This window comes from Chlamydomonas reinhardtii, chromosome 17 (assembly GCF_000002595.2).
Source record: "Chlamydomonas reinhardtii strain CC-503 cw92 mt+ chromosome 17, whole genome shotgun sequence".
NCBI lineage: Eukaryota > Viridiplantae > Chlorophyta > Chlorophyceae > Chlamydomonadales > Chlamydomonadaceae > Chlamydomonas > Chlamydomonas reinhardtii.
This window is the reverse complement of record NC_057020.1, coordinates 3,952,824-3,974,149: the sequence shown is the minus strand read 5'-3', so window position 1 is coordinate 3,974,149 and position 21,326 is coordinate 3,952,824. Positions and strand designations below refer to the sequence as shown.

At 65.1% G+C, this 21,326-nt stretch overlaps 3 protein-coding genes across 3 annotated transcripts in view; 1 reads left to right on the top strand and 2 right to left on the bottom strand.

The window, feature by feature from the left end:
* Nucleotides 1-89: 89 nt before the first annotated feature.
* CHLRE_17g728700v5 (uncharacterized protein) lies at nt 90-12,135 on the bottom strand. The gene is made up of 24 exons (XM_043072389.1): nt 11,844-12,135; nt 11,595-11,661; nt 10,876-11,200; nt 10,547-10,611; nt 9,901-10,338; nt 9,455-9,662; nt 9,054-9,187; nt 8,670-8,778; nt 8,370-8,470; nt 7,936-8,008; nt 7,544-7,671; nt 7,282-7,347; nt 6,879-7,013; nt 5,671-6,539; nt 5,331-5,472; nt 4,069-5,163; nt 3,657-3,741; nt 3,316-3,386; nt 2,990-3,059; nt 2,444-2,574; nt 1,868-1,966; nt 1,356-1,499; nt 966-1,106; nt 90-633 (listed from the first exon to the last, which is right to left on the bottom strand). The coding sequence occupies exons 2-24, from the start codon at nt 11,634-11,636 to the stop codon at nt 553-555; spliced, it is 4,752 nt and encodes a 1,583-aa protein (XP_042914848.1). The 5' UTR covers nt 11,637-11,661; nt 11,844-12,135; the 3' UTR covers nt 90-552.
* Nucleotides 12,136-12,309: 174 nt separating this feature from the next.
* On the bottom strand, nt 12,310-20,525 carry CHLRE_17g728650v5 (uncharacterized protein). The gene is made up of 17 exons (XM_043072388.1): nt 20,285-20,525; nt 20,074-20,170; nt 19,774-19,839; nt 19,415-19,503; nt 18,962-19,042; nt 17,946-18,018; nt 17,540-17,668; nt 17,097-17,222; nt 16,528-16,760; nt 15,899-16,040; nt 15,493-15,580; nt 15,156-15,288; nt 14,448-14,586; nt 14,025-14,138; nt 13,524-13,601; nt 13,180-13,269; nt 12,310-12,963 (listed from the first exon to the last, which is right to left on the bottom strand). The coding sequence occupies exons 1-17, from the start codon at nt 20,317-20,319 to the stop codon at nt 12,820-12,822; spliced, it is 1,857 nt and encodes a 618-aa protein (XP_042914847.1). The 5' UTR covers nt 20,320-20,525; the 3' UTR covers nt 12,310-12,819.
* A 100-nt stretch (nt 20,526-20,625) lies between these two features.
* CHLRE_17g728600v5 (uncharacterized protein) overlaps nt 20,626-21,326 on the top strand; it is a 4,256-nt gene continuing 3,555 nt past the window's right edge. Inside the window, exon 1 of the mRNA XM_043072387.1 lies at nt 20,626-21,276. Coding sequence (XP_042914846.1) covers nt 21,005-21,276 — 272 coding nt within the window. The 5' untranslated portion in view covers nt 20,626-21,004. The remainder of the gene's footprint in view (nt 21,277-21,326) is intronic.

The following is a 21,326-nucleotide window of genomic DNA, read 5'->3' as shown; positions in this document are numbered from 1 at the left end:
CCTGGTAGAAGGGCGGGCAGGCGACCAAGACTGACGGGCAGGCGATGATGTGACGGCGTCGGACCGTCGGACCATGAAAGGGATGGCTTTGTTTCGTTCACGACAGCTCGGGTCCCCTGCGCGCATACCGTTCCAGTTTCATATCAAGTTGAACTCCCTGAACAAGTGCTCATCCAATGGCGCAGAAGTGCAGAAGTCATCCCATGCACGCTGCAGCAGTGTTCCTCCCAGGCTCCCACCAACTACACACACCGACATTGTTTTGCCAACAGCGACATGGACGCGCGCGCATCCGCCATCCACTTGGCCTCGGTTTCTTGCAACCAACATTTCACGACTCGGGCGGTGCGCCAGCATGGGCGCACACCCACGTCACCGCTCCGCGCCACCTACATTGACTACCCTGCTCCAGCAGGCAGCGCGCTACAAATTAATTAATGATAGCACGCACGCTTGCGCACGCGCAGCACCACACACGATGTTCGGCGCACAAAATTATGCAGCGCCCCGGCAGAAGGCCAGCCGACAGGCAAGCCCAGCTGCGCTGCTAGCTCAGAAGGAGTGTTGCAGCCGGTCCTCATTGTTGTTGCCTGCTGCCGCCGGCCCCGCACCCACGCGCGCCACGAAGGGGTCCTGTGTTTGGGTCGAAGGGGAAACGTAAAAAGAGAGAGACAGTGTGTGTGTGTTTGGCCGTCGCACTTGTCGCAATGGTCAAGAAGAGCTGGGGCATGCAGTTGCGCTTACCACAAAGACAGCACCAGCTCGCTCCAACGCATGCTGCCTGCCTGCTATCTCACGTCTCCCCGAGTGTCACAAACATAACCTGCACCGGCGCCCCACCAGCCGCGGAGCCCCCAGCTGCATGCCCCTGGCTTCGTCTCCCTACACCGGGTTAATCACTCCGTTCTCCATGGACGGCAAACGGCAAACCCTCCCTCCCCCTCTCCTCCCCCTCCCATGCCGACCTGCAGTAGCTCTGCGGCCGTGGGCCGCTTGGCGGGGTCGAACTGCAGGCACTTGTCCAGGAAGCGCTTGGCCTCCTCACCGATGCCCTTGGGCCGCGGCGGGCCCTCCTCCGTCTTGGCGATTGTGAACATGGCCGTCCACTACATGGGCAGGAGGCGAGGGCAGGGGAGGGGAGGGCAGGGGAGGGGAGGGCAGGCAGGTAAGGTGAGGAGCCTTCCAGGCTGTGATGCTGTGAGACTGGGCAAAGACTTGGCAAGGGCAGCACGACTCACGCACATGCACAGGCGCGCGCGCGCGCGCACACACACACACACAGCACACACACACAAACACAAACAAACACCCCCCCCCCCCCCCCCCCACACACACACACACACACACACGCCTACCTGGTTGTCCAGGTGCGGCCAGGGGTGTGCGCCGGTGAGCATCTCAATCACGGTGCACCCCAGGCTCCAGATGTCGGCGCGGCGGCCGTATCCGGTGCCGCGGATCACCTCGGGGGCCATCCAGAACACAGAGCCGCGGACCGACTGCGGGTTGGGGACGGTGCGGGGGCGACAGCTGGGTAAGTGGGTTGTCAACTGCATGTTACAGGCTGCGGGCTACATTCGTGATCAATTTGAAGAAGCGAAGGGGGCGCAAGTTCAATGTGAGTGTTACAGGCAGGGGGTGTGAGTTGCGATGCGCGATATGAGCGCAGAGCCGTGGCGTGGACGGGAGTAGGTCGCAGCAGGCACGGGTTGCAAGTTCTGGCGGAGTGCAATATTACATGTGGAGGCGCCAGGAACGGGTTGGTTTCGTTTCGTTTGGGCTGGTATTTACAACCCTCCTTGCTCTATTGCGTTGGGTTTGGTTTAGTTTGGGCTGGTATCTACACACACACACCCCGCAGTCCCACCTTCATGCAGTCTGTGATGGTGTGGTCGCGGTAGGCCTTGCTGGCGCCGAAGTCCGCCAGCTTGACGATACCGTCACGCGACACCAGCGCATTGCCGCCCTGCACCAGCACACCAGCACCGGCGACAAACAAGAACACACCATCAGCAGCAGCCCTACTTCCAAAAGGTTGTGGCAGGACATGACCGCCATCGCGCAGCGCCACACGACATGACACGATTGCCCCGACGCCCGACATGACGTACACCCCCAGACGCCTGCCCTCCCCAACCCCCGCGGCCCCCTCCCCCGCCCCTCCCCCGGCGCGCTCATCTTGCATTTTCGTGACTAGGTGGGCTCTCTGATGATGACGGTGGGACTTTTTCGCTGGGCTCGGGCGCATAACCCATTCCCCCCTCCCACTCCCCCGGTCTACCGTCTACCACTTCCTAAACTACGGTAATCATGCATGTAACCTCCCCTCCCCCGCCCCACCTTGAGGTCCCGGTGCTCCCCACGCTCTATTGCATTGGGTTTGGTTTAGTTTGGGCTGGTATCTACAACCCCCCTCCATTCCCCCCGCCCTCCCCCGCCCCACCTTGAGGTCCCGGTGCACGATCTTGCAGCCGTGCAGGTACTCCAGCCCCATCAGCAGCTGCCGCGTGTAGTTGCGAACCAGGTCCTCGCTGAAGCGGCCGAAGCGGTTCAACATGGACGTGATGGAGCCGCCTTTGGAGAGGGGGGGGGGCGTCGGGGAGGGGAGGGGAGGGGGGGAGGCGTGCGGGATGGGTGTGTTGTGAGGGACTGTGAAGGGTTGCGAGGGATGGTGAGGGATCTTGAGGTTGTGAGGTGGTGGTGGCGATGGTGAGGGGGTAACAAGGCCAGGGTTGCGCGGCCGGGGTCGCAGAGGGGGTCGCGGATCATGTGGAGATGATTTGTCACCAGGGGTGTGGTGTTACATGCTTAGCTAAGGAAGTGGCAGACGGTGGGCAATCTTGGGGCGGCAACTTCATTCATGAATGTCGTGAAGTGGGTTCGGTCTGCCCATTCCCGCATGGGATACGACAGCGGCCTCGCCATGAATGTGAATCACGACAACGGTTAACAAGGGCGGAATGGGCGACACACGCTGCCAGCCGCGCACCTGGCACATACTCCAGGAATATGTAGAAGGCGGATGTCTTGGTGTCAAACCGGGCGTCAATGTAGCCCACCTGCAACAGTTGCGGCAGTTGCAGCAGTTGCGGCAGTTGCGGCGGTGTCAGAAACACGGACGCGCTCGAGAGGACTGCACGAGTGCGCCTGCAATCGTGCATTGTGCACACCCCGCACACTGTCACTGTCGCGCTCAGCTCTTCCCTATCAAGCGCCCGGCTCCAAGGCTCCACCGCTGCAGCCCGCATTCTACAAGACCCCCACACCTGCTACGCCAACCACCACCACCACCTCCACCCCTCCACCCCCACGCACCACATGCTTGTGCTTCAGCTTCTTGTACAGACTCATCTCGTGCTCTAGCGCTTCCAGTTGGGCAAACACGGCTGCAAGAGAGAGGGTTACATTCAAGATTCATCATAATCAGTGAAGTTGTAGCCAGGCACAGTGGCACAGCACTCGCATCGTCAGGGTTGGGGGTTGGGGGTTTGCGCAAGGAACAAACAGGTGCAGGTGTAGCGGCACGGGGTCTGAAGCTTGTCGAGGCACACCAGTCGCTCCTCCCTACTCGTCGTCTCCTCGCCCTTTAATATGGTTTGGGCTGGTATCTACAACCCCCCGCCCTCCTCGGTGTTAGCACTTGGCAGCACACGCACCCTCCTTGTTGCCGTGCTTGCTCAGCAGCTGCAGCACCTTGACCGCCATCAGTTCGCCCGTCTGCTGGTTGAGGCCCGCGTACACCTGCGCGCAACGTGCGGTCCGACAGAAGGCGTGTGTGTGTGTGTGTGTGTGTGTGTGTGTGTGTGTGTGTGTGTGTGTGTGTGTGTGTGTGGAGTTACATTCATTATTATTTGGGGGTGGCGGCGGTGATGGTGATGGCAGTTGCGGCGCGATGCACGGAAAGCAGAATGCGAAGCATGGGAAGCAGGACGAGCGGCTGCGGCTGCAAGCCGCGCTGTGGCCTGCAACGACAGGCCGCATATCCGGACCTTCCCATCGCCCCTCCCTCCCAATGCTTTACTCATTCCACCCATCCCTGGCGCGGGTGCCGGCGCCAGCGCCTCCCACCTTGCCGTACGCCCCCTCGCCCAGCAGCTCTCCGCGCGTCCACGCCATCTCGCCCGCCGTCATCTCCGTACTCTGCCGGAACATGGCGGCGGCACGCATCTCGATCGCATCCGTGCTAACGTTCGTGTTGCTCATGCGCTTCAGCGCCTGCGCCGCCAGCTGGCTAGTCCGCGTCGGCATAAAGCGACCGCCGCCGCTGCCCGACACGCCCATGCCGCCGGCGGCGCTGCCGTGGCTGCCGGCCGAGCCAGCGGCTCCGCCGCCGCCGCCGGCGGCACGGCCGGCGGCACCGCCTGCGGCGCCGGCTCCGCCGGCGGCTGCGGCTCCGCCACCCGCCGCGGCGCCGCTGCTGCCGGCGGCGGCTGCGCCGCCGCCGCGCTCCCGGACGGGGGAGCTGTCGCGCACAAGCGGCGGCGTGGGGCCGCCGAAGTCGTCGCCGCTGGTGCTCACGCGGCTCCCGGGGCCGGTGGGGCCGCCGGCGCCGCTGTTGCTGATGCGAGGTGTGAAGCCGGTGGTGGGCACTGGCATGAAACCCACTGCGCTGAACCCGATGCTGGCCCCAGCAGCCGAAGGGACCGTCAGCGTCGGCGGGTGGAAGCCAACAGCGGCGGCGGCGCCGCCGCCGCCAGGCGCTGGCGGCGGCGGCGCCGCCGGCGATCCGAATGACACGAACGAGGGCGCTGCCGTGACCCGTGATTGAGCAGAGAAGGATGGCATGGGCTGCGCTGCACTGGACTGGCGGCTGGCAGTGCCGGCGCCGTCGCCGCTGCTGCGGCGAAGGCCGTCAGCGTCGGCTGCGCCGCCATCGCTGCCGCCGCCGCCGCCGGCGCTGGCTTCCGCCTCGTCTGCGGCGTGCACCTGCAGCGGGATGCCGAAGCGGATCATGGAGGTCTCAGGCATGGAGAAGGGCAGCAGCGGCTGCTGCGGCTCCTCCTTCTTCTCGTCCTTGCCCTTGGCAGTGCTGTTGCTCGCGCCGCCGCCCGGCGCCGCCTTGCCGGCGAAGGCCGCGAACGCGGCGGCTGAGGGCATGAAGCCAACGGGCGCGGCGGGGGCCGCCGCAGCGCCGCCGCCGCTGGGTGGCCGGGGAGGCGTGTCCTGAGGAGCGCAGCGTGCAAAGGCACCCTCAGGAAATACAGGGGTAACCTCAGAACACACAGGAATTAAGCAGTGGCAGGGGCAGTGATGGCGACTGCTGGCAATGACCACGCTGGCATTGACCACTGCCAGCGTGCCGCGGTGAGAACCCCGACGGCCCCACCCACCTTGAACTTGGCAGCCGCAGCGGAAGGCCCGGCGGGGATGCCGGGCGGGTGGTGTGAGCCGGACGGCGGCAGCGGCGCGTGACCGTGCGCCGCGTGCCCCTGCGCTGACGACACGTGCGCCGTGGCGTCCGGTGGTTGGGACCTGCGCGGGTTGCGTTTCGCCACGGTCACACAGAGGTCGCGTGGAGTATCGCCGCCGCAACAACCCTTACTCAGCGCATGCTTCGGCATAAGGTACTCGGCACGGCGCGTGTGTGGGGCTGCGTTCAACGCTCGTGAGCAAATGGTGAGGAGGCGACTATGACGGTAATTGCGCGCCGCACTGCGACACCGGACCCACCTCTTCACCATTTCGGCGTCATCCTGTTGGAAGGCGTGGAGGATGTCGCCGAGGCCCGCGCCCCGAGACAGCTGCCGCCGCACGCCGCCAGGCAGCGTCAGCGTCGGCGGCGACGCCGGCGGCACCGTCTCGCCGTCGGAAAGGAGCGGGCTTGCGGGCGCGCGGCCGCCGCCGCCGCCAGCGGCGGCGGCGCCGCCAGCAGGCGTGGCCGCCGCCGACGACAGTGTTCCACTGCCGGCGGGCGCCAACTCACCCGGGTGCCGCAGCGGCGACTGCCCCGGCGCCGGCGGCGGCGAGTGCACGGGCTGCGACGGCGGCGGCGGCGGCGGCCCCGACGGCGGCGCCGCCGACCCCATGACGGCGGCCGTGAAGTTGCCGCTATTGCGGCGGGAGCGCGGGCCGCCGCCGCCGCCGCCGCCAGCGGCGCTCGCCACGGCGGCGGCACCCAACATGTCCACCAAGGGCGGTGCCGGCCGTATGGAGTTGTTGAGGCTGCCGCCGCCGCTGCCGCCGCCGCCGCCGCCACCGCTCCCAAAGGCGGCGCCGTGGACGGCCGCCGCCGCCGCCGTCAACGACGCGAGGTCAAGCGGCACCATGCCGGGGCTTGAAGGCATGCCGCCGCCAGTGCTGCCCAGCGGCGGCCGGCCGCCGAGGCTGCGACGCGAGCCGCCGCCGCCGCCAAGGCCCGAGGCGCTCGGCGGTGTGCCCTCCGCGCCGCCGCCCAGTCCGCGCTCCGCCGTTGGGGCGGCGGAGCGGGAGGAGGGGCGAGAGGTGGAGGCGGAGGAGCCGGGCCGGCGGTCGGGGCTGGGCACGACGTCGCCGGCCAACACGAGCCGAAGCATCTCAGGCTGCGCTAGGTCAAAGGGCGCCTGTGGGGCCGAAGGCGGAAGACGGGAGATGGACAACGGGAGATGGAACACGGCATCAGGAGCGCACAGGATGAGGGCATCAGCAGTGGTGGTCTAGGGCAGCGCAACAACCCGCCCAATCATCAGCCTCATAACAGACGAGCCTTGATACCCAGACCCCAGAAAAGCCGCCGGCTGTCCTGCACGCCCACACCTGACGCCGCCCACACGCCCTCCCTCAATGCGCCTGCCTGCCTCTTCGTCATCCTCAATCTCACCTACATCCACATCCTCATCCACACCCACACCCACACCCGCACCCGCATCCACACCCGCACCACGCCCACACCCAACCCCCACCTGGCCGTCCTCGTTGCGCGCGCGCACGTCGGCCCCGAACTTGATCAGCAGGCGCGCCGCGTCCACGTGGCCGCCCGCGCACGCGAAGTGCAGCGCCGTCTGCTGCTCCACATCCCCCGCGTTCACGTCCGCGCCCTGGGGGGTGGGGGCGAGCGAGCGAGCGAGCGAGATGGGTGGCGGCATGGGGTCAACACCGTGCGTGTCGAGGCCGCGGCGACGAAAGCGGCAAGCAGCGCTGTTGGCAGAGCTAGCAATCAAGGGAGGACACACTGGCATGCCCCCATGCCCGTGCATGCACTGCGCTGCGCTGCGCGGCTGCTCGACGCCCTCGGTACAGCCACCGGCATTCTCCGCATACGTGTCCAGCCCACCTCGCGCCCGCTGTTCCCTCCCTGCCCCTCACCTCCAGCAGCAGCAGCTGCATCGTGTCCACCTCGCCAAACGCCGCGCAGTGCAGCAGCGGAGGCCCCTGCAGCACAACCACCATAATTAGGCGCACACACATAGGCACACACATAGGCACACACAGTGATTTCCTCAAGCCCGCATTCTGCCCCAAGCCACCCTCTCTCCGGCGCCCTCTGCCCCCTGTCTTCCCGTCATGCGTCCTCGTGTCTCAGCTGCTTCCTCAACACAATTGGCGCACACACCTCCGCCTGCCCTACCTGTGTGGGGTGGGGGATGTTGGGGTCGGCGCCCGCCGCCAGCAGCAACGCCACCATGCTGGTGCAGCTGCTCATGGCGGCCTCGTGCAGCGGCGTACGGCAGGTCACGTGGTGCCGGTCGTTCAGGCCTGGAGGGGCGGGCGGGGAGGGCGGTGTTGCAACAAACAGCTTCCATACAACGTTGATGCAAATTTCACAAAACTTCATAGTAACAGGCGGCCAGACGGCTGGGGTTGCGTGTGGGGGTGCTGCACTGTCCGGTGCGGGTGAGAGACGAGGCGCATGACGCTGGCGCCGACAAAGGTTCTTCCCCCATGACGACGAACATCGTGGCTGGCGATATCCGGTACATATTGCACAGGAAACACGCCGCCACCGCAGCCGGCACGCACCCAGGATATTGCCCTGCGGCCCCCGCTGCGCCTCAATGGCCTCCCGCAGCTTGTCATCATCCTTGGTGCGGACCTGAGGCCGGGGGGGGGGGGTTACATTCATGATTATTTAAGAAGTGACACGCCACACACCGCTTTGAATACGGCAACTGGGTTTGGGCCCAGGCAGTAGTGGCAGTGGTTACGCGGCAGTAGCTCAGCAGGGTGCGCTGCAGCCGCGGTAGAGCAGCAACAGCCAGACCCACGCCCGCATGGGCTGTACAAGCCTTGCGTGCCGTGCTGGCACCCTCCGCAGCCTTCAATCAACAAGCCTTCGCCCCCGCTACCCCATCCCATACCTCCTCCCCGACCTCTTCCTCCTCCCCTCTTCCGGGCTGTGCCTGGCAACAACTTCGCCCCTCCGTACTTAAGAATGGCTGCCCTCCCTCACCTACCGCGTCTACCAGCACCGCCACCGGCCGTGACCGGGCGCTGCTGTTGCGCCCGCTGCCGGGCCGCGAGCTAGACACGGGCGTGCCGGGCTGGCTGCCGTTGCCTGCACGTGCACCGTGCCATGTGTGTGTACGGATTTCGCATGCGTTGTAGAGGCACAACAGGACAGGGGAGAGTCAACATGCATATGCATGTGTTCTTGTCATGTCGCATTGATGATGTGCTGGGACAGAGAGGTCCGTTACCGTATCGTGTGTGCAACAAGATGCACGGCACACACGGCACACACAGGCGGCGCCCACCTGCCATGAAGTTGTTGTACAGCAGGTTGGCGGCGAAGGAGTGGGTGGACGTCAGGCCGCCGCCGCCGCCACCGCCGGAGTTAGAGCGCTGCGCGGTGAGGAACTCCTCCTGGGGTGGCGAGGTAGCGGCGGGTGGGTGGGGCGGGTCGGTTCTGGCTGGGCTGGGCGCGAAAATGGGAAGAACTACAATTGCAAGCCGTAACTGCACCAGCGCACATTGGCACACTGACAACACTCATCGACTCTCGCCCAGCCCGCGCCCTCCACCCCCTCCCCCAACACCGTCTAAGGCAGCACTTCCAGAGGCCCTCACTCCTCAGCATTCCAACCGGCGCTGTTGGTATGCCGTAGTCGACAGGGCGTTAGCACGGTCCGGCCACTCACCGGGATGCCTGAGCCGGTGTGCAGGTGCAGGTGGCGCGCGGAGGCGGGCCCAAACGTCAGGGCGCCCCCCGCGGCGGGGCTGTTGGCGAGGTGGGAGAACTTACGCGAGGCGCGGCTGCCCAGCGGCGCCTCGCCTGCAGCACACGGCCGTGTCACAGGCGTCACAGGTGTTCAGGTACCGTGTAAGACCAAGGCCGCTTTCACGGTGACAAGGGGGAGTCTCGGGACCTACGACATTGGACAGCCACCGGAAAGGCACCCCCTTGCCTCCTGCCACCCTTCCAGCGCAGGCACATTAGCACACAAACGCCCACACAACACAACACAAGCGCCATCGCGCCCAACCCCCCACCCAACTCCCCCACCCCAGCACGCGACACCCCCAGCACGCCCGCGCTCACCCGGCGGCCGCGGCTTGAGGCTGGAGCAGCCGGCGGCGGTGGGCGTGTGCGGCAACGAGCCGGCGCCGCCGCCGCCGCCGCCCGGCCCGCTCGTGGAGCCTGGAGTGGAAGGCTGCGGCGACAGCGGAGAGCCGGTACGCCCCATGGTAGCCACTCGCAGCGAGGCCAGGTGGGGGGGAGCCGGCCCGCCCATAGGGGAGTCGTACACCTGTGTGTGTGTGTGTGTGTGTGTGTGTGTGTGTGTGTGGTGCGCGGACGCGTGCGGTATTTGCGTGTCTGCTCCGCGTGCATGCAAAGCCGCCCGTCCCGACCATGGCGGACAGACACATGCCCACCTACAGGCCCACAACTTCTGCCCGCTCTCACGTGGTGGACATGTCGCGCCCGCCCTCGCTCCGCCCGACACACCGACACACCCAACTCGCCCATGCCCAAACCAATCTCACCCCTGGGCTGTCCGTGGAAGACGCGCTGTTGCGTCGCTCGCGGCCGCTGCCGCCGCCCGCCGCCAGCATCGCCGCCTGCCCCGGCCCCGCCGGCGGCAGCCCGTGCGGCGGTGGCGACGAGTTCACGTGCAGCCCAAGCGAGCTAGCCCCAAACGGCATGGGCGGAATGGGCACCAGCTGCTGTGGCGGCGCCGGGGGCACGCCGCCGCCGCGCCCCGGCGACGAGCCCAGAGCCATTGCGCTCGATGCTACTGCTGCCGCCGCCGCGCCTGCTGCGGCAGCCGAGGCGAAGCCGCCATTTGCGGCCATGAGTGAGGCGCGCGGCGGCGAGGCGGCAGGCGGCGGCTGCGAGGGCGGCTGCGGCATGAGGCCGGAATGCAGGTCGGTGCCGCCGCCGCCGCCGCTGGGGCGCCAGGGGTTGCTGCCGCGAAGCTGGGCCTGCGTATAGTAATGGCGCGCAGGGACGTGGCGATACACATGCGAACGTGCATAAGCATGTGGAAAGCAATGGGGGCAGCGGCCCGCATTCATGGCCCGCATGACATTACACGAGCGTACGCACGCACGCAAGCACGCACGCAAGCACGCATGCACGCAAGCAAGCAAGCTCGCAAGCTCGCAAGCACGCACATACGCAAGCACGAACCTGCATGGACTGGGAGTCGGGCGCCGACGTGACTTTCCGCGGCGGCGTAGAAACACCGCCCGGCCCTACAGAGCGGTGCGCGGCAAGCCCGGCATAGGTCAGACACAGCCCGTTCGGGGGGCGATACCCAATTGCAGCGACCCTGCTATGCCTCGTCCCAACCCCCATACCTATGTCAAACTGCCCCAAACCACGATCCCCGATGCCAGAGCCCACCGCAAAGCCCACCCCAGCCGCCCGAGCACCCAGCCGCTACAGAGAATGCCAGCCATGATCCAGCCTCTCCTCCTCCCCCATCACCCATTTTCCCGTCCCCCTGCGCTCCTCACCCATGCCGGCCGCATCCGTGGGGCTGACCAACCGCTGGATGCCCGCCGCCGCCTCCTCCATCGCCCCGCCCATCGTCCGAAAGCTACTCGTCCCCGACAGCAGCACCGCCGCACCGCCGCCGCTGGTGGTGGCGGGCCGAAGGCTGGAGCCCAGGCCCGAGCCTGTGATCGACAGCCCCGCCGCGGCGGCGGAGGCGGACCCGGGGTGGTCCAGGATTGACACGGTTCGTGGCGAGAGCGGGTGGAGGGTGCTCCCGGAGGCGAGCGACGCAGTGGCGCGGCGCCGGCCGGGGGAGTTGGCTGGACTGGCGCCGCTGATTTTGATCTGGGTCGGAAGAGAGCGGGATGCGAGGGAGATTATGTTTGGGGGGAGCAAAGCCAGCGAGGTTTGTTGCAGGGGCGTTGGCACTATGGGAGCCAAGTGGGACCGCCGCGTACTAGGGCGGCTTGAAGGCCGGCGTTGCAGCCAGCGGGCAGTTGGGAGTTGCGGGCCCCAGGGCCCGAACCCACGCGCGCCCCTATCCAGGCTTTGGCAAAGGCACACGTTGTGCTGGCGCACACCTCTGTAACATGCTTGCCAGAGTCTGGTCGTAAGCCGCTGAGTGGCCACGACCGGCCCTGCTTGCACACGCACGTTAACCCCTCCTCACCTGTTCCGCAGTTCGGCCGCCCCCGGCACTCCGGAGCACCCACATGAACACCCTCCTAGAAAACCTTACCTTGGTCAGGCCGCGCCCATCGCCCTCCGTGAGCTCTGCCATCGCAGCGTGATAAACCTCGGCCGGCCTACGCGCATGGGCCGAGCATAGGAGCCAGGTGTGCCGGAGGTGGCCGCCAACATAGGAGCCGAGTCCACGGTCAGTCATCTTCATCACACCGACATGTGTATGCTGCTAAGTCAATGCCGGGGCGAATCGGACAGCGCCACGCTCGATTGCCACGGAATGAACCTGCATGTCTGTACAAACCTTGGCGAGCGCGGCCGCGTTGGGCCAAGCTGTCCTCCATGGTCTGAGAAGCTGTGTTTGTGTGGCGACGGGGCATAGCTGTCGAGTGCCTGGCCGTGAAGCGCCTCCACAGGCCCGCCCGCTCCTTGCGCCTTTGGCGCAATTGGTGGCTTCCTTGTGCTCATACTATACCAGTCTATTCATCCTGTTTTGGAAAAGTCTTTCTTGAAGCTTGGAGGTCAGAAGCTAAATCGAAACAGCAGTGAAGCGTGGGTGTCCGACACTGTACTTGACAAGCATAAACTGTAATAATGTATGTAGGTGGGAAGGGGTGACAAGGAAGTCGCAAGTGATGGACGAGGGTTCTGCGGAGGATGGAGCCGTGCCATCAGGCGCCGTGGAGCCGACCCCTTCCTCTGGCCCCGGTAGAGCCTTCATGGGCATAGAATCCCCGAGGTACCGTTGACATGTGTTGGTGGAGCTTTGCTGGACCTAACAGTTACAAGGGGCGCGTCAGGGCGCGTGTCATGGTGAAGGAAGCGCCAGGGGCGCCAACCCCTGAAAAGCGCCGTCCTAAGATGTGGGCCCGGGCCTCGACACCCCACACACATCGCCCTGTACTGCGCACGGCTGCCAACTACCTATGAAACAGCTATCTTCCGGTAGTTGCACGGAGGGGCTCTGCACGCCGTGCACGCAACCCCCATCCACAGCCCCACGGCCCACGACAGGTGCTCTCACAACATCCTGCAGGTCCACACTCGGTGCTACCTGGTTCGCACCTCCTGCACAAGCCGGAACGCGCGCATTCACCACACGCCAGCGGCCCCCCCCCACCCGCTCCACCGTCAGCCACACAACCATTCCTGCACCCTCCCCACTGCCGCCAGTGCCAAACACACACCGCGACGCAACACTGTCTGCACCCGACACCACCAAGCCCACAGCACCACCTCGCACACGGCACGGCACCCGGAACGCACGCCCCTCACGCCCCTCACGTCAGCTGCCAGAAGCACGTGGACCCATCCAGCGCCACCGACACCAGCCCGGCGTCGTCTGGGCTGAAGGCCATGGCCGCCACCGGCGCCGAGTGGCACGCCGCGCCGCCCACCTCGCCGCCGTTGCGCCAGTCCCAGACCTGCAGCGGTTGCGGGGGCATATTGGCACAAGCTCCACAAGCCCCTCAAGTCATAATTCATCAGGCTGCGTTGGTTTAAGCCCTACACAGTGCGGCTGTGTCGGAGCCGGCCGGGGTCACGAGTGTAGCTGTATATTTGTAGACTACGCAGTCTACGCTGCAGCGCCGTGCCACTGAGACCCGACACTCCATGCCCAGGCACGGAGCGGCTCTCACCCTGACTGCCTGATCGGCGCCGCCGGTCGCGAAGGCAGCGCCGCGGTGGTCGGACGCGACGCAGCCCACCTCCTTCCCGTGCGCCTCCACCTGACACACGCAAATAGTTACATAGTATTCAGGCGAGTGTGGATTGCGCTGTGTTGTGTTGTGTTGTGAATTGCGCTATGATGTGAATTGTGTTGTGTTATGTTATGTTGTGTGTGCTCGTGAGGTGGCGAAGGAGCTGCCTTGCCGACTGGCCCTGCTCCTGACACTGAGTAACTTCGAAGTGGTAGCATAACGCACGTCGGTGCCAGCCCAGATCTCTCCGCTAACACCCCATGCCCCCCCTCCGCACTTGCCTTGGTCCAGCGCGGGTCGGGTCCGCGCACGTCCCACATCTGGATCTTGCGGTCCAGGGTCACAGTCACCACCGACACCTGCGTGACGCAGTGTCCCCACACAAGGACAGGATAACATAATCAAGTAAAGCGTTGCGGCAGGCAACATAGTCAAGGGCAAATGGCTGTAGCGTTGCCTACTAGAGGCTGAGGCCGGCACAGCATTCGCAGCAGGAACGCAGCCGCTGGCGGCTACTGGCAGCCTTACCGCAACAGGTCTACAAGGCACGCGGGCACCAGCCCTCCCACAGCCCCCCACCGCGTCCTTCATGGCCGGCTCCCCTTGCCCCTCCCCATTCCCCACCTACGCACCCACACACCCGCTTTGTATCTCCCTACCTACGCACCCACACATCCGCTGTGTATCTAGGGGACTGGAGTAAACTGCCCCCTCCCCTACAACTACAACTTCGCATCTTCTTGATTAACCATGAAAGTAATCCCCCACTCCCGCACCCCCACCTTGTCGGCCGACACCGCCATTCCCCTGAACATGGACTGGCCGCGCCAGGTGGTGCGCACGCGCTCGCTGCCCACGTCCCACAGGCTCCACGTGCGGTCCTCGGACGCCGCCGCCTGGGTGCGTGCATGAGAGGCAGGAGGGCGGGGAAGGATTGCGTGTCAGCGTTGACTGTTGGATCCGACAGTTGGTGGTTGGCGCGTTGCCAGACCGGTCGGCGCAACGAATCCCCTAGCGGCGCACCGTTGCACCGAGAAGCCGGAAGTCCCTCGCCCCGACGTACACCGCCGCTCCCGTTGACAGCGACCCAACGCCAACCCCGACACCAACACCAACCCCAACACCAGTGCCGCCTTCTGTCGCTGGTGCATCTTATTGGGGATTGCGAAAACCAAGCCCGCCCCACACCGCAGGCGTGTGCGCACCACGTGCTTGTCGTCCGCCATGACGGCCGCGCCCACAATGCGGCTGTTGTGCATCTTCATGTGCGCCGCCATCTCCCGCGAGCGCAGGTCCCACACACGCAGCTCGCCGCCCATGCCGCCACTCAGCAGGAAGGCGCCGCTGTGCCAGGCGAGCGCGGTTGGGGGGGGGGGGGTTGCAGGGATGTTTGGAAAAGCGGTACAGGATGCACTGAAGACTGCGGACGAAGTCGTTACCATATTTGCGGCCGTCCGGGCGGCCGCGCTCCAGCTCGTTGTCCCTCCGTGAAGCTGACAGTACCCAGTTTAACGCGTAAAGCTGGAGACGCTCGGTACCGCAAATGAAACTGTGTGCGTCGCGCCGTGTGGCCGGTCGTGCGGAAGTGCGAGCTGCAGCTGCATACTTTGGCTGATACCCGAAAACTCACCTGCGCGCTGAGCGCGCAGGGGGGGGGGTTGTAAGCACCCGCCAAACTAAACCATGGGGGCAGCATTCCTGGGTTTGGGGTTTTCGCTTTGTACAGTGTAGAGAGTGTATTGACTGCGGGATTGCGGCATGGTGTCCGCTCGACGCGCTGGCAGCGGCACGCAATCATGGCCAATGTGCTGCAGTTCACGCGGTAGTCGTGGGCAGGAGAAGCGGCAGGTGGGGCAGGAGAAGCGGCGGCAGGTAGGTGGCATGCGCGTGCTCCGTGCCCTGCCGTGCCTCACCCGTTAGATAACCGCAAGGCGGTGACGCCGACCGAGTGCGCCAATGCGTGTGCGCCGGGGATCATCCACATCTGGGCGCACGTGGCGCCGCCGGCCGCCCGCGCGTGGCAGCGGATGTTGCCGTCCCCCCAGCCTGCACAAGCAGCGGGGACGCTCCACGTCAGCATGTGCGGCGCTGGCCGCGCTCACCCTGGTGGGACTGCCCACAGGCTTGTAACGCCGTTGCCGGTGTGCGGGACCGGGCGGGTGCCAAAGCGTGGGGGCCGTGGAATACGGGCGTGGCCCCATCCTGACACACGGGCCCCACATGCAGCACGTGTGCGCTGCCCTCACGCACCTGAGATGACGGCGTCTCGTGTCAGCACGCAACACAGCGCGCCGCCCGCCTGCGTGGGCTCCTGGACCCGGCACTGCAGAGTGTAGTCCTGTGTGGGGCGAGGGATTGGAGCAGGCGAAACGAGTGAGGCGTTGGTCCCGCGGCTCTCGTTGCTCGCGGTCGCCATCCTTGTGTTTGATGCAGGTTCGCCGCGGGTGGAGCGGGCCACGTGCCGCGGGCAGCACAACCCAGAACCATCACAGCGACACGCCCTCGCCCCGCGCGGCTGCGCCCGTATGCACCACCAAGCTGCTCACTTCCCACCCAGCCTTCCCGCCCACACAACCACACATCCCCAGAAGCTGCGTTAACATAACCTCACCCCGTCACCACACCCCGTCATCTCATCACGCACACCCGCACCCACCGCCGTGCTCCACACGTAGATGGACCCGTCTGTTGAGCTTGTGGCCACCGCCTCGGGCTGCCCCGGCGCAAAGGCCACCGCCGTGAGCTGACCCTGCTGCGCCTGGCTGATGGTGTGCAGCTGCAGGCTCGTCCGGTCCAGCCTGTGGAAGGTGTGGGTGGGGGTCACTTCATGATTAGTTAAGAGGTGGGGGTAGCCGTCCACGTAAGCCGGGTTGGGCGTGGGTGGCAGTCAGAGACACGAAAGGCTGAGTCCGTGTGGGCGAAGGTGGGGAGCTCGTGGCGAAGGGAGAAGGGAGGAGAGGACGCTAATAAGGAGCAAGGCAGGCGCAGAGCGCGCGCGTACACGCCAATCCGCCCACATGCACAGCGCCATCGCCTCCCCGTTGTCACGTCTCACGCATTGCAATGCACGCCATGCACCACGCCTCGCGACCTCGATCTACCGTAGTCGTTGGGTCCGGAGCATCGCAGCCCCCCCCCGCACTCTTGTTGGCTGGTCCTACTTCTCCCGTCCCCCCTTCCTGCCCTCCCCTGTGCTCCGCTAGTTTGGCTTGGTTTGGTGATTACACCCCCACCCCCACCCTGCCTTCCCCTCCCCTCCCCTGCCCTCCCCTCCCCCCCGCGCACCTGTACACGCCGCCCTGCGCCGTGCCCACCAGGAACGCCCCACCGTCCGCGCTGAGGCTCAGGCTGGTCACGCAGCCGGGCACCTTGGCGAACGGCCGCAGCTCCCGCCAGGCGCCGCCCGCGGCGTTGAAGGTGGACAGAGAGCCGTCGCGGCCGCCCACCAGACAGGCGCCGCCGCCGTCGGGGCTGAGGAGGAGCGCGCCCACGCCGCCGCTGCACACCGGGTGCGTCATCTGAGGGCGAGGGGGGCGGGCGGGTGAGGGAGACGGTGTTCGTGGCCTTGGCGGAGGTGAAGGTACGGCGAGTACGGCGCGTATGGCGTTTGGCAGGAGCTGGGCACGGCGGGATGGCAAGCTTATGGCGTGCCACAGACGCCACGCCACGCCACACCTTGCCAGGCTGCAAACCCAGGCGCTCCCACCGCACCCCGCCGCGCAGCCCTAACCCACCCTCCTCAGCCCTTTCCCCGCGCCTCCGCCCCTCGCCTCCGCCCCTCGCCTCCGCCCTGGCCTCCGCCCCCAGCCCTGCCCCCGCCCCCGCCCCCGCCCCCGCCTCCCCCCCACACACACCTGCACGCTGGCTCGCTGCACGTTGACCGTGACCACGTCGGCGCTGGTGGTGCCGCCGTACAGCCAGGCGCCGTCCGCGGAGAAGGCCAGCGAGGTGTACTCCCGCCGCACCGTGCCCAGAACCACCTGTGGGGGGTTGGGTAGGTGGGCGGCGGGGTTGGGGGTTACACTCATGATGATTCAAGAAGTGAAGGCGCAGGCTGGGGGCAAGGAGGTGACGGAGGTGCGAGACGGGGTCCAGGTGGGTGAGGGAGAGAAGGGCAGTCAATGGCATGCCTCAGCTCCCCACTACCACTAGTGTGAGAGCACGCTGCCCAATCTACAGAAACCGGATTCACTGAAACTCATGACTCCCCCCCGCTGGTGCTGTCCTGCATGCCCGTGTGTCTCTGGTTTTCCTTGGACTCGTGACCCCATCGCGCCCTCTGCGGCTGCGGCCGCACCTTTTGTCCCGACACCATGCCCGTGAACGGGTCCACAGTCCACAGGGCCAGCTCCTCGCCGGCGGCGGTGGCGCAGGTGTAGGCGCGACCGTTGGCCAGGGCCGGAGACCAGGCAGAGCACGTGATGCGCTGCGTGCGGGTTTTGGGGCGGGGGGAAACGATATGTTGTAGTGAAGGACGATGGAGGGCCATGGGACGGGTTGGCACAGAACGCCGCAGAGCAGACAGGCGGTAAAGCGAGGCGGGGGACTACTACATTCTCACGTCACAATGCTGTACACGGCAGCACAGCGCATTCATTGCGTCGCATCGGTGCGTGGTGATTACAGATAGCAATTGAGGCATGGGCGTTGGGTGTGTGTGCACGCGATGGGCCTGTTACCGTAGTTCCATGCGCCGCCCTCACCTTGCCGGGCTCCAGGCCGTGCTTGGCCACGATCTTGCCAGTAGCCATGTCCCACACATACAGCTTGGCATCCCTGCAGTGTTCGTGGGTTCGTAGTTCGCGTCGTGTGTGTTCGTGGGTTTGCAGTTTACAAGTACGAACAGCATCACAACCTGTCCATCTCCCGCCTCTCCGGCACCTTGGACGGGAGACCACCCCAGACACCGACACCGACACCGACACTGACACCGACACCGACACCGACACCGACACACACACACACACACACACACACACACACACACACACACACACACACACACACACACACACACACACACACACACACACACACACACACACACACACCGCCCTGTGCTCTGCCGCCCTGTGCTCTGTTGTTTTCTTATTCGCTCGTAGGTGAGAATTTCATCGAGGATTGGGCGGGAGCTTAGACTTAGCGGCCAGGAGTAGCGACGCGGAGCTAGGAATCGTAGGAGTGCCTGGGCCTCACGGTACCGTGAGCACATGCATGGGTTTGCGCCCTTGAGAGCGTGTGGACACTAATCCCCCCTCGAGGTTAGAGTAGCGGGGGTTGCGCGATTTCCGGTTGGTAAGACCGGCGGCTCACCGCAGCAGGTATGCGAGGTAACTTCAGGTAACATCCGTAAACCGTCGCTTTGCTGCATCGCATACACTGTCTTTGCGCAACGTTTTCCTTGTGCTCTTTAACACACACACACACACACACACACACACACACACACACACACACACACACACACACACACACACACACACACACACACTGTTCCCGTCACCGCTCCCGTCCCCGTGTACATTCCGTGCCCGTGCCCGCCGCCACCAGCTCCACGACCCCCTCCACCCCCCTTTTCGTGAGTTTTGGTTTAGCTTGGGCTGGTATTTACAAACCCCCTTTTGCATTGGGTTCGGTTTGGTTTGGGCTGGTATCTACACACCACAACCCCAACCCCCGCCTCCCTCCTCCGCCCTCCGCTGCTCTCTCCGGCACTCACGTGAAGCAGCTGGCGCTGAGCAGTAGGCGGTCGTCGGCGGAGAAGGACACCGTGGCCACCTCCACATCGTGCTCCTGGAACCTGAGGGCAAGCGTGTGTGTTTGTGTGGGTGAGGGCACGTGCGGGCTTGGGCGTGTGCGGGGTTGACGCGGGAGTGGTGGGGGCTACATCAAGGCAGGGGTAGTGAGAACCGGTTTTTTTGCCTAGGTAGCGCGTAATCCTTTGGGGGCTGCTCGCCGTGAACAAAGTTATTGCGGCTGCAGAGCGCGCACGCACATGCCGACCACACACATCCACGGCCCCGGAGTGCACATGCACTCCAGGACCACGCGACCCTCCTTCCAGCTGCCCCCCTACCCCCAATATGGCTCTTGGGACATATAAGTTGGGCTGAGGCATGTGACCCCGCACCCGCGCCAAACCACACCGCCCGACACGCTGGGCGCTACCCACTTGTACTTGGGCGCGCACGCCGCCACGTCCCACACGATCACGTCCGAGTTGGAGCCCTTCTGGCCCGTGGCCAGCATGCTGCCGCCGTGCTGCGCAGGTGGCAGGAGAGGTGGTGGGGTGGGATTGATGGGGTTGGTCGTGGAGTGGGGCAGCGGCGTTGAAGTTGTGAGGCGGAGCGGCGGCATGCTTGACGAATGCTTGGTTTCTGGGTCCTGCCGCCAGATGCGGCCGCAGGAGCGGCGCATGTGGCAGCGTGTATCAGCGACACACGGGTGCAACACCCCACTTCTGCGCGGCCAAGCATGCTGCCCTTCACACAGTTTCCTTATTTTAAGGAGATGAGGAACGCCGCTGCTCACCGACATGGCAAAGGCAGTGATGACGTCGTCATGCCCCCGCAGCGTGAACTGGGGAGCCAGGTTGTTCTGCGGGGTGGCGGGGTGGCGTCACGGCGCGTGTTGCCTTTGAGCATTGCGTGACTGGACACGGACAAGTGCAGGAGGATTGCAAACGTGCCGCTGACTGCAGCACTCTGTTGTATCCAACTTGCATCGGCACCCATGGCTCGTATGCGATCTTAGGCCGCGCGTGCCGGTCGCAACCGCGTGCCGCCATCGCCAATACCCCACTGACCCGGACCCTTTCCCCTGCACGCTCACCTCGTTGCCAAGGATGACCGAAACGCCGCTGATCTGCGCTATGTTATAAGGTCCCCTTGAATTGGGGATTGAGCGCATGGCGCCAAACATTTGGCCACTGTGAAGGCACAGGCACGCGGAATGTTGCGAATGCACAAGCCGAACCGAAGACAGATCACGCTCCGAGGTGCAGCTTTATTATGGGCAAACATAGATTTGGACAGAAACTCACTTGAGACCGGCGATGTGCCGCAGAACCAGCGGCATTGTTCCCGGGCTTGTACTCCTAGATATGCGCTATATATTGAACGGCAAATAGAAGTATACGTTGCAGCAATATAAAATTGCGTATTCGAGTCTTCCAAACGCAAGACGCGCTGAAGCAAGCTTCGAGACTGTGGATGCAGGCCTCTGACCTTGCAGGATTGTGTGAATGCCGTTGGTCTGCTAAGATTTACCTAATGTGATACAAGAAACACCCGCATGGGGAAGTCTGAGTTCGCATTGACTGGCGAAATGGCGGAGGCCCTGCTTGCGCTCTACAGAAAACCCATGAGTCCTATGAAATACATACATATAGAAGCTTCCATCGCATTTTCTCCTAGGATTACCGGGACTCCCTCAGCTGCAAACGGTCGATAACTGCCTGCATTTTCCAACCTGACCGCCAGCTCGGCGCTTGCCCGCCAGCTGTAACATTTGCCTGATTTTGAGACACGGACAAGTCTGAGGCTGTAAGCTCCCCGCCGGCGCTTCGGCAGGCCATCGGTCGCAGCAACCCTTCCGCAACCGCGGAGGAATTCCGCGCACTGGGACACAGCGCCCTTGAACGAGGGGCAACGTGCCAGTAAATTTGCTTCCGCAGCTACTCGCAGCGACCTGAGTCGGGGCGGACTAGGGCCAGCCCCCACCTTCTGCGCTTGCCAGCGGCAGCACACGCCCTCCCGCGGAGATGAGCGTCCGGCGCCAGCGCGGCAAAGCCGCGTTCCCGCCCGACCCCAACAACCTGGGCGGCGTGCAGACCATCATTGATGAGTACCGCCACATGCAGAACCGCATCTACACCGCGCGCAACCAGCCCAGCTCGGCGCAGCTAGCGGCCGTGAAGCGCTATGCCGAGGACATGAGCCTGGCGGAGCGGCTCAGTCGCAACCGGGCGGCGCGGCGCTCGGCCGTGGACCCCGTGGCGCCGGAGCACATCAGCCGCATCTATCACATGCACAGGTGGGAGGCTGGGAGAGGAGGGTGGAGAGGAGGGTGGAGAGGGAGGGGAG

What these genes read in the sequence shown, in the direction of transcription:
- CHLRE_17g728650v5 (XM_043072388.1), bottom strand. Translation starts at nt 20,319, where the DNA reads ATGCCGCTGGTTCTGCGGCACATCGCCGGTCTCAA. An exon ending in ACGAGACGCCGTCATCTCAG is followed by an intron (nt 15,289 to 15,492) that starts GTGCGTGAGGGC and finishes CTGCTTGTGCAG; the next exon opens with GCTGGGGGGACGGCAACATC. An exon ending in TGGCGGACGACAAGCACGTG is followed by an intron (nt 14,139 to 14,447) that starts GTGCGCACACGC and finishes GCACGCACCCAG; the next exon opens with GCGGCGGCGTCCGAGGACCG.
- CHLRE_17g728700v5 (XM_043072389.1), bottom strand. Translation starts at nt 11,636, where the DNA reads ATGGCAGAGCTCACGGAGGGCGATGGGCGCGGCCTGACCAAG. An exon ending in TGCAGCTGCTGCTGCTGGAG is followed by an intron (nt 7,014 to 7,281) that starts GTGAGGGGCAGG and finishes CCCACCCCCCAG; the next exon opens with GGCGCGGACGTGAACGCGGG. An exon ending in GCGAGGGGGCGTACGGCAAG is followed by an intron (nt 3,742 to 4,068) that starts GTGGGAGGCGCT and finishes CGTTGCGCGCAG; the next exon opens with GTGTACGCGGGCCTCAACCA.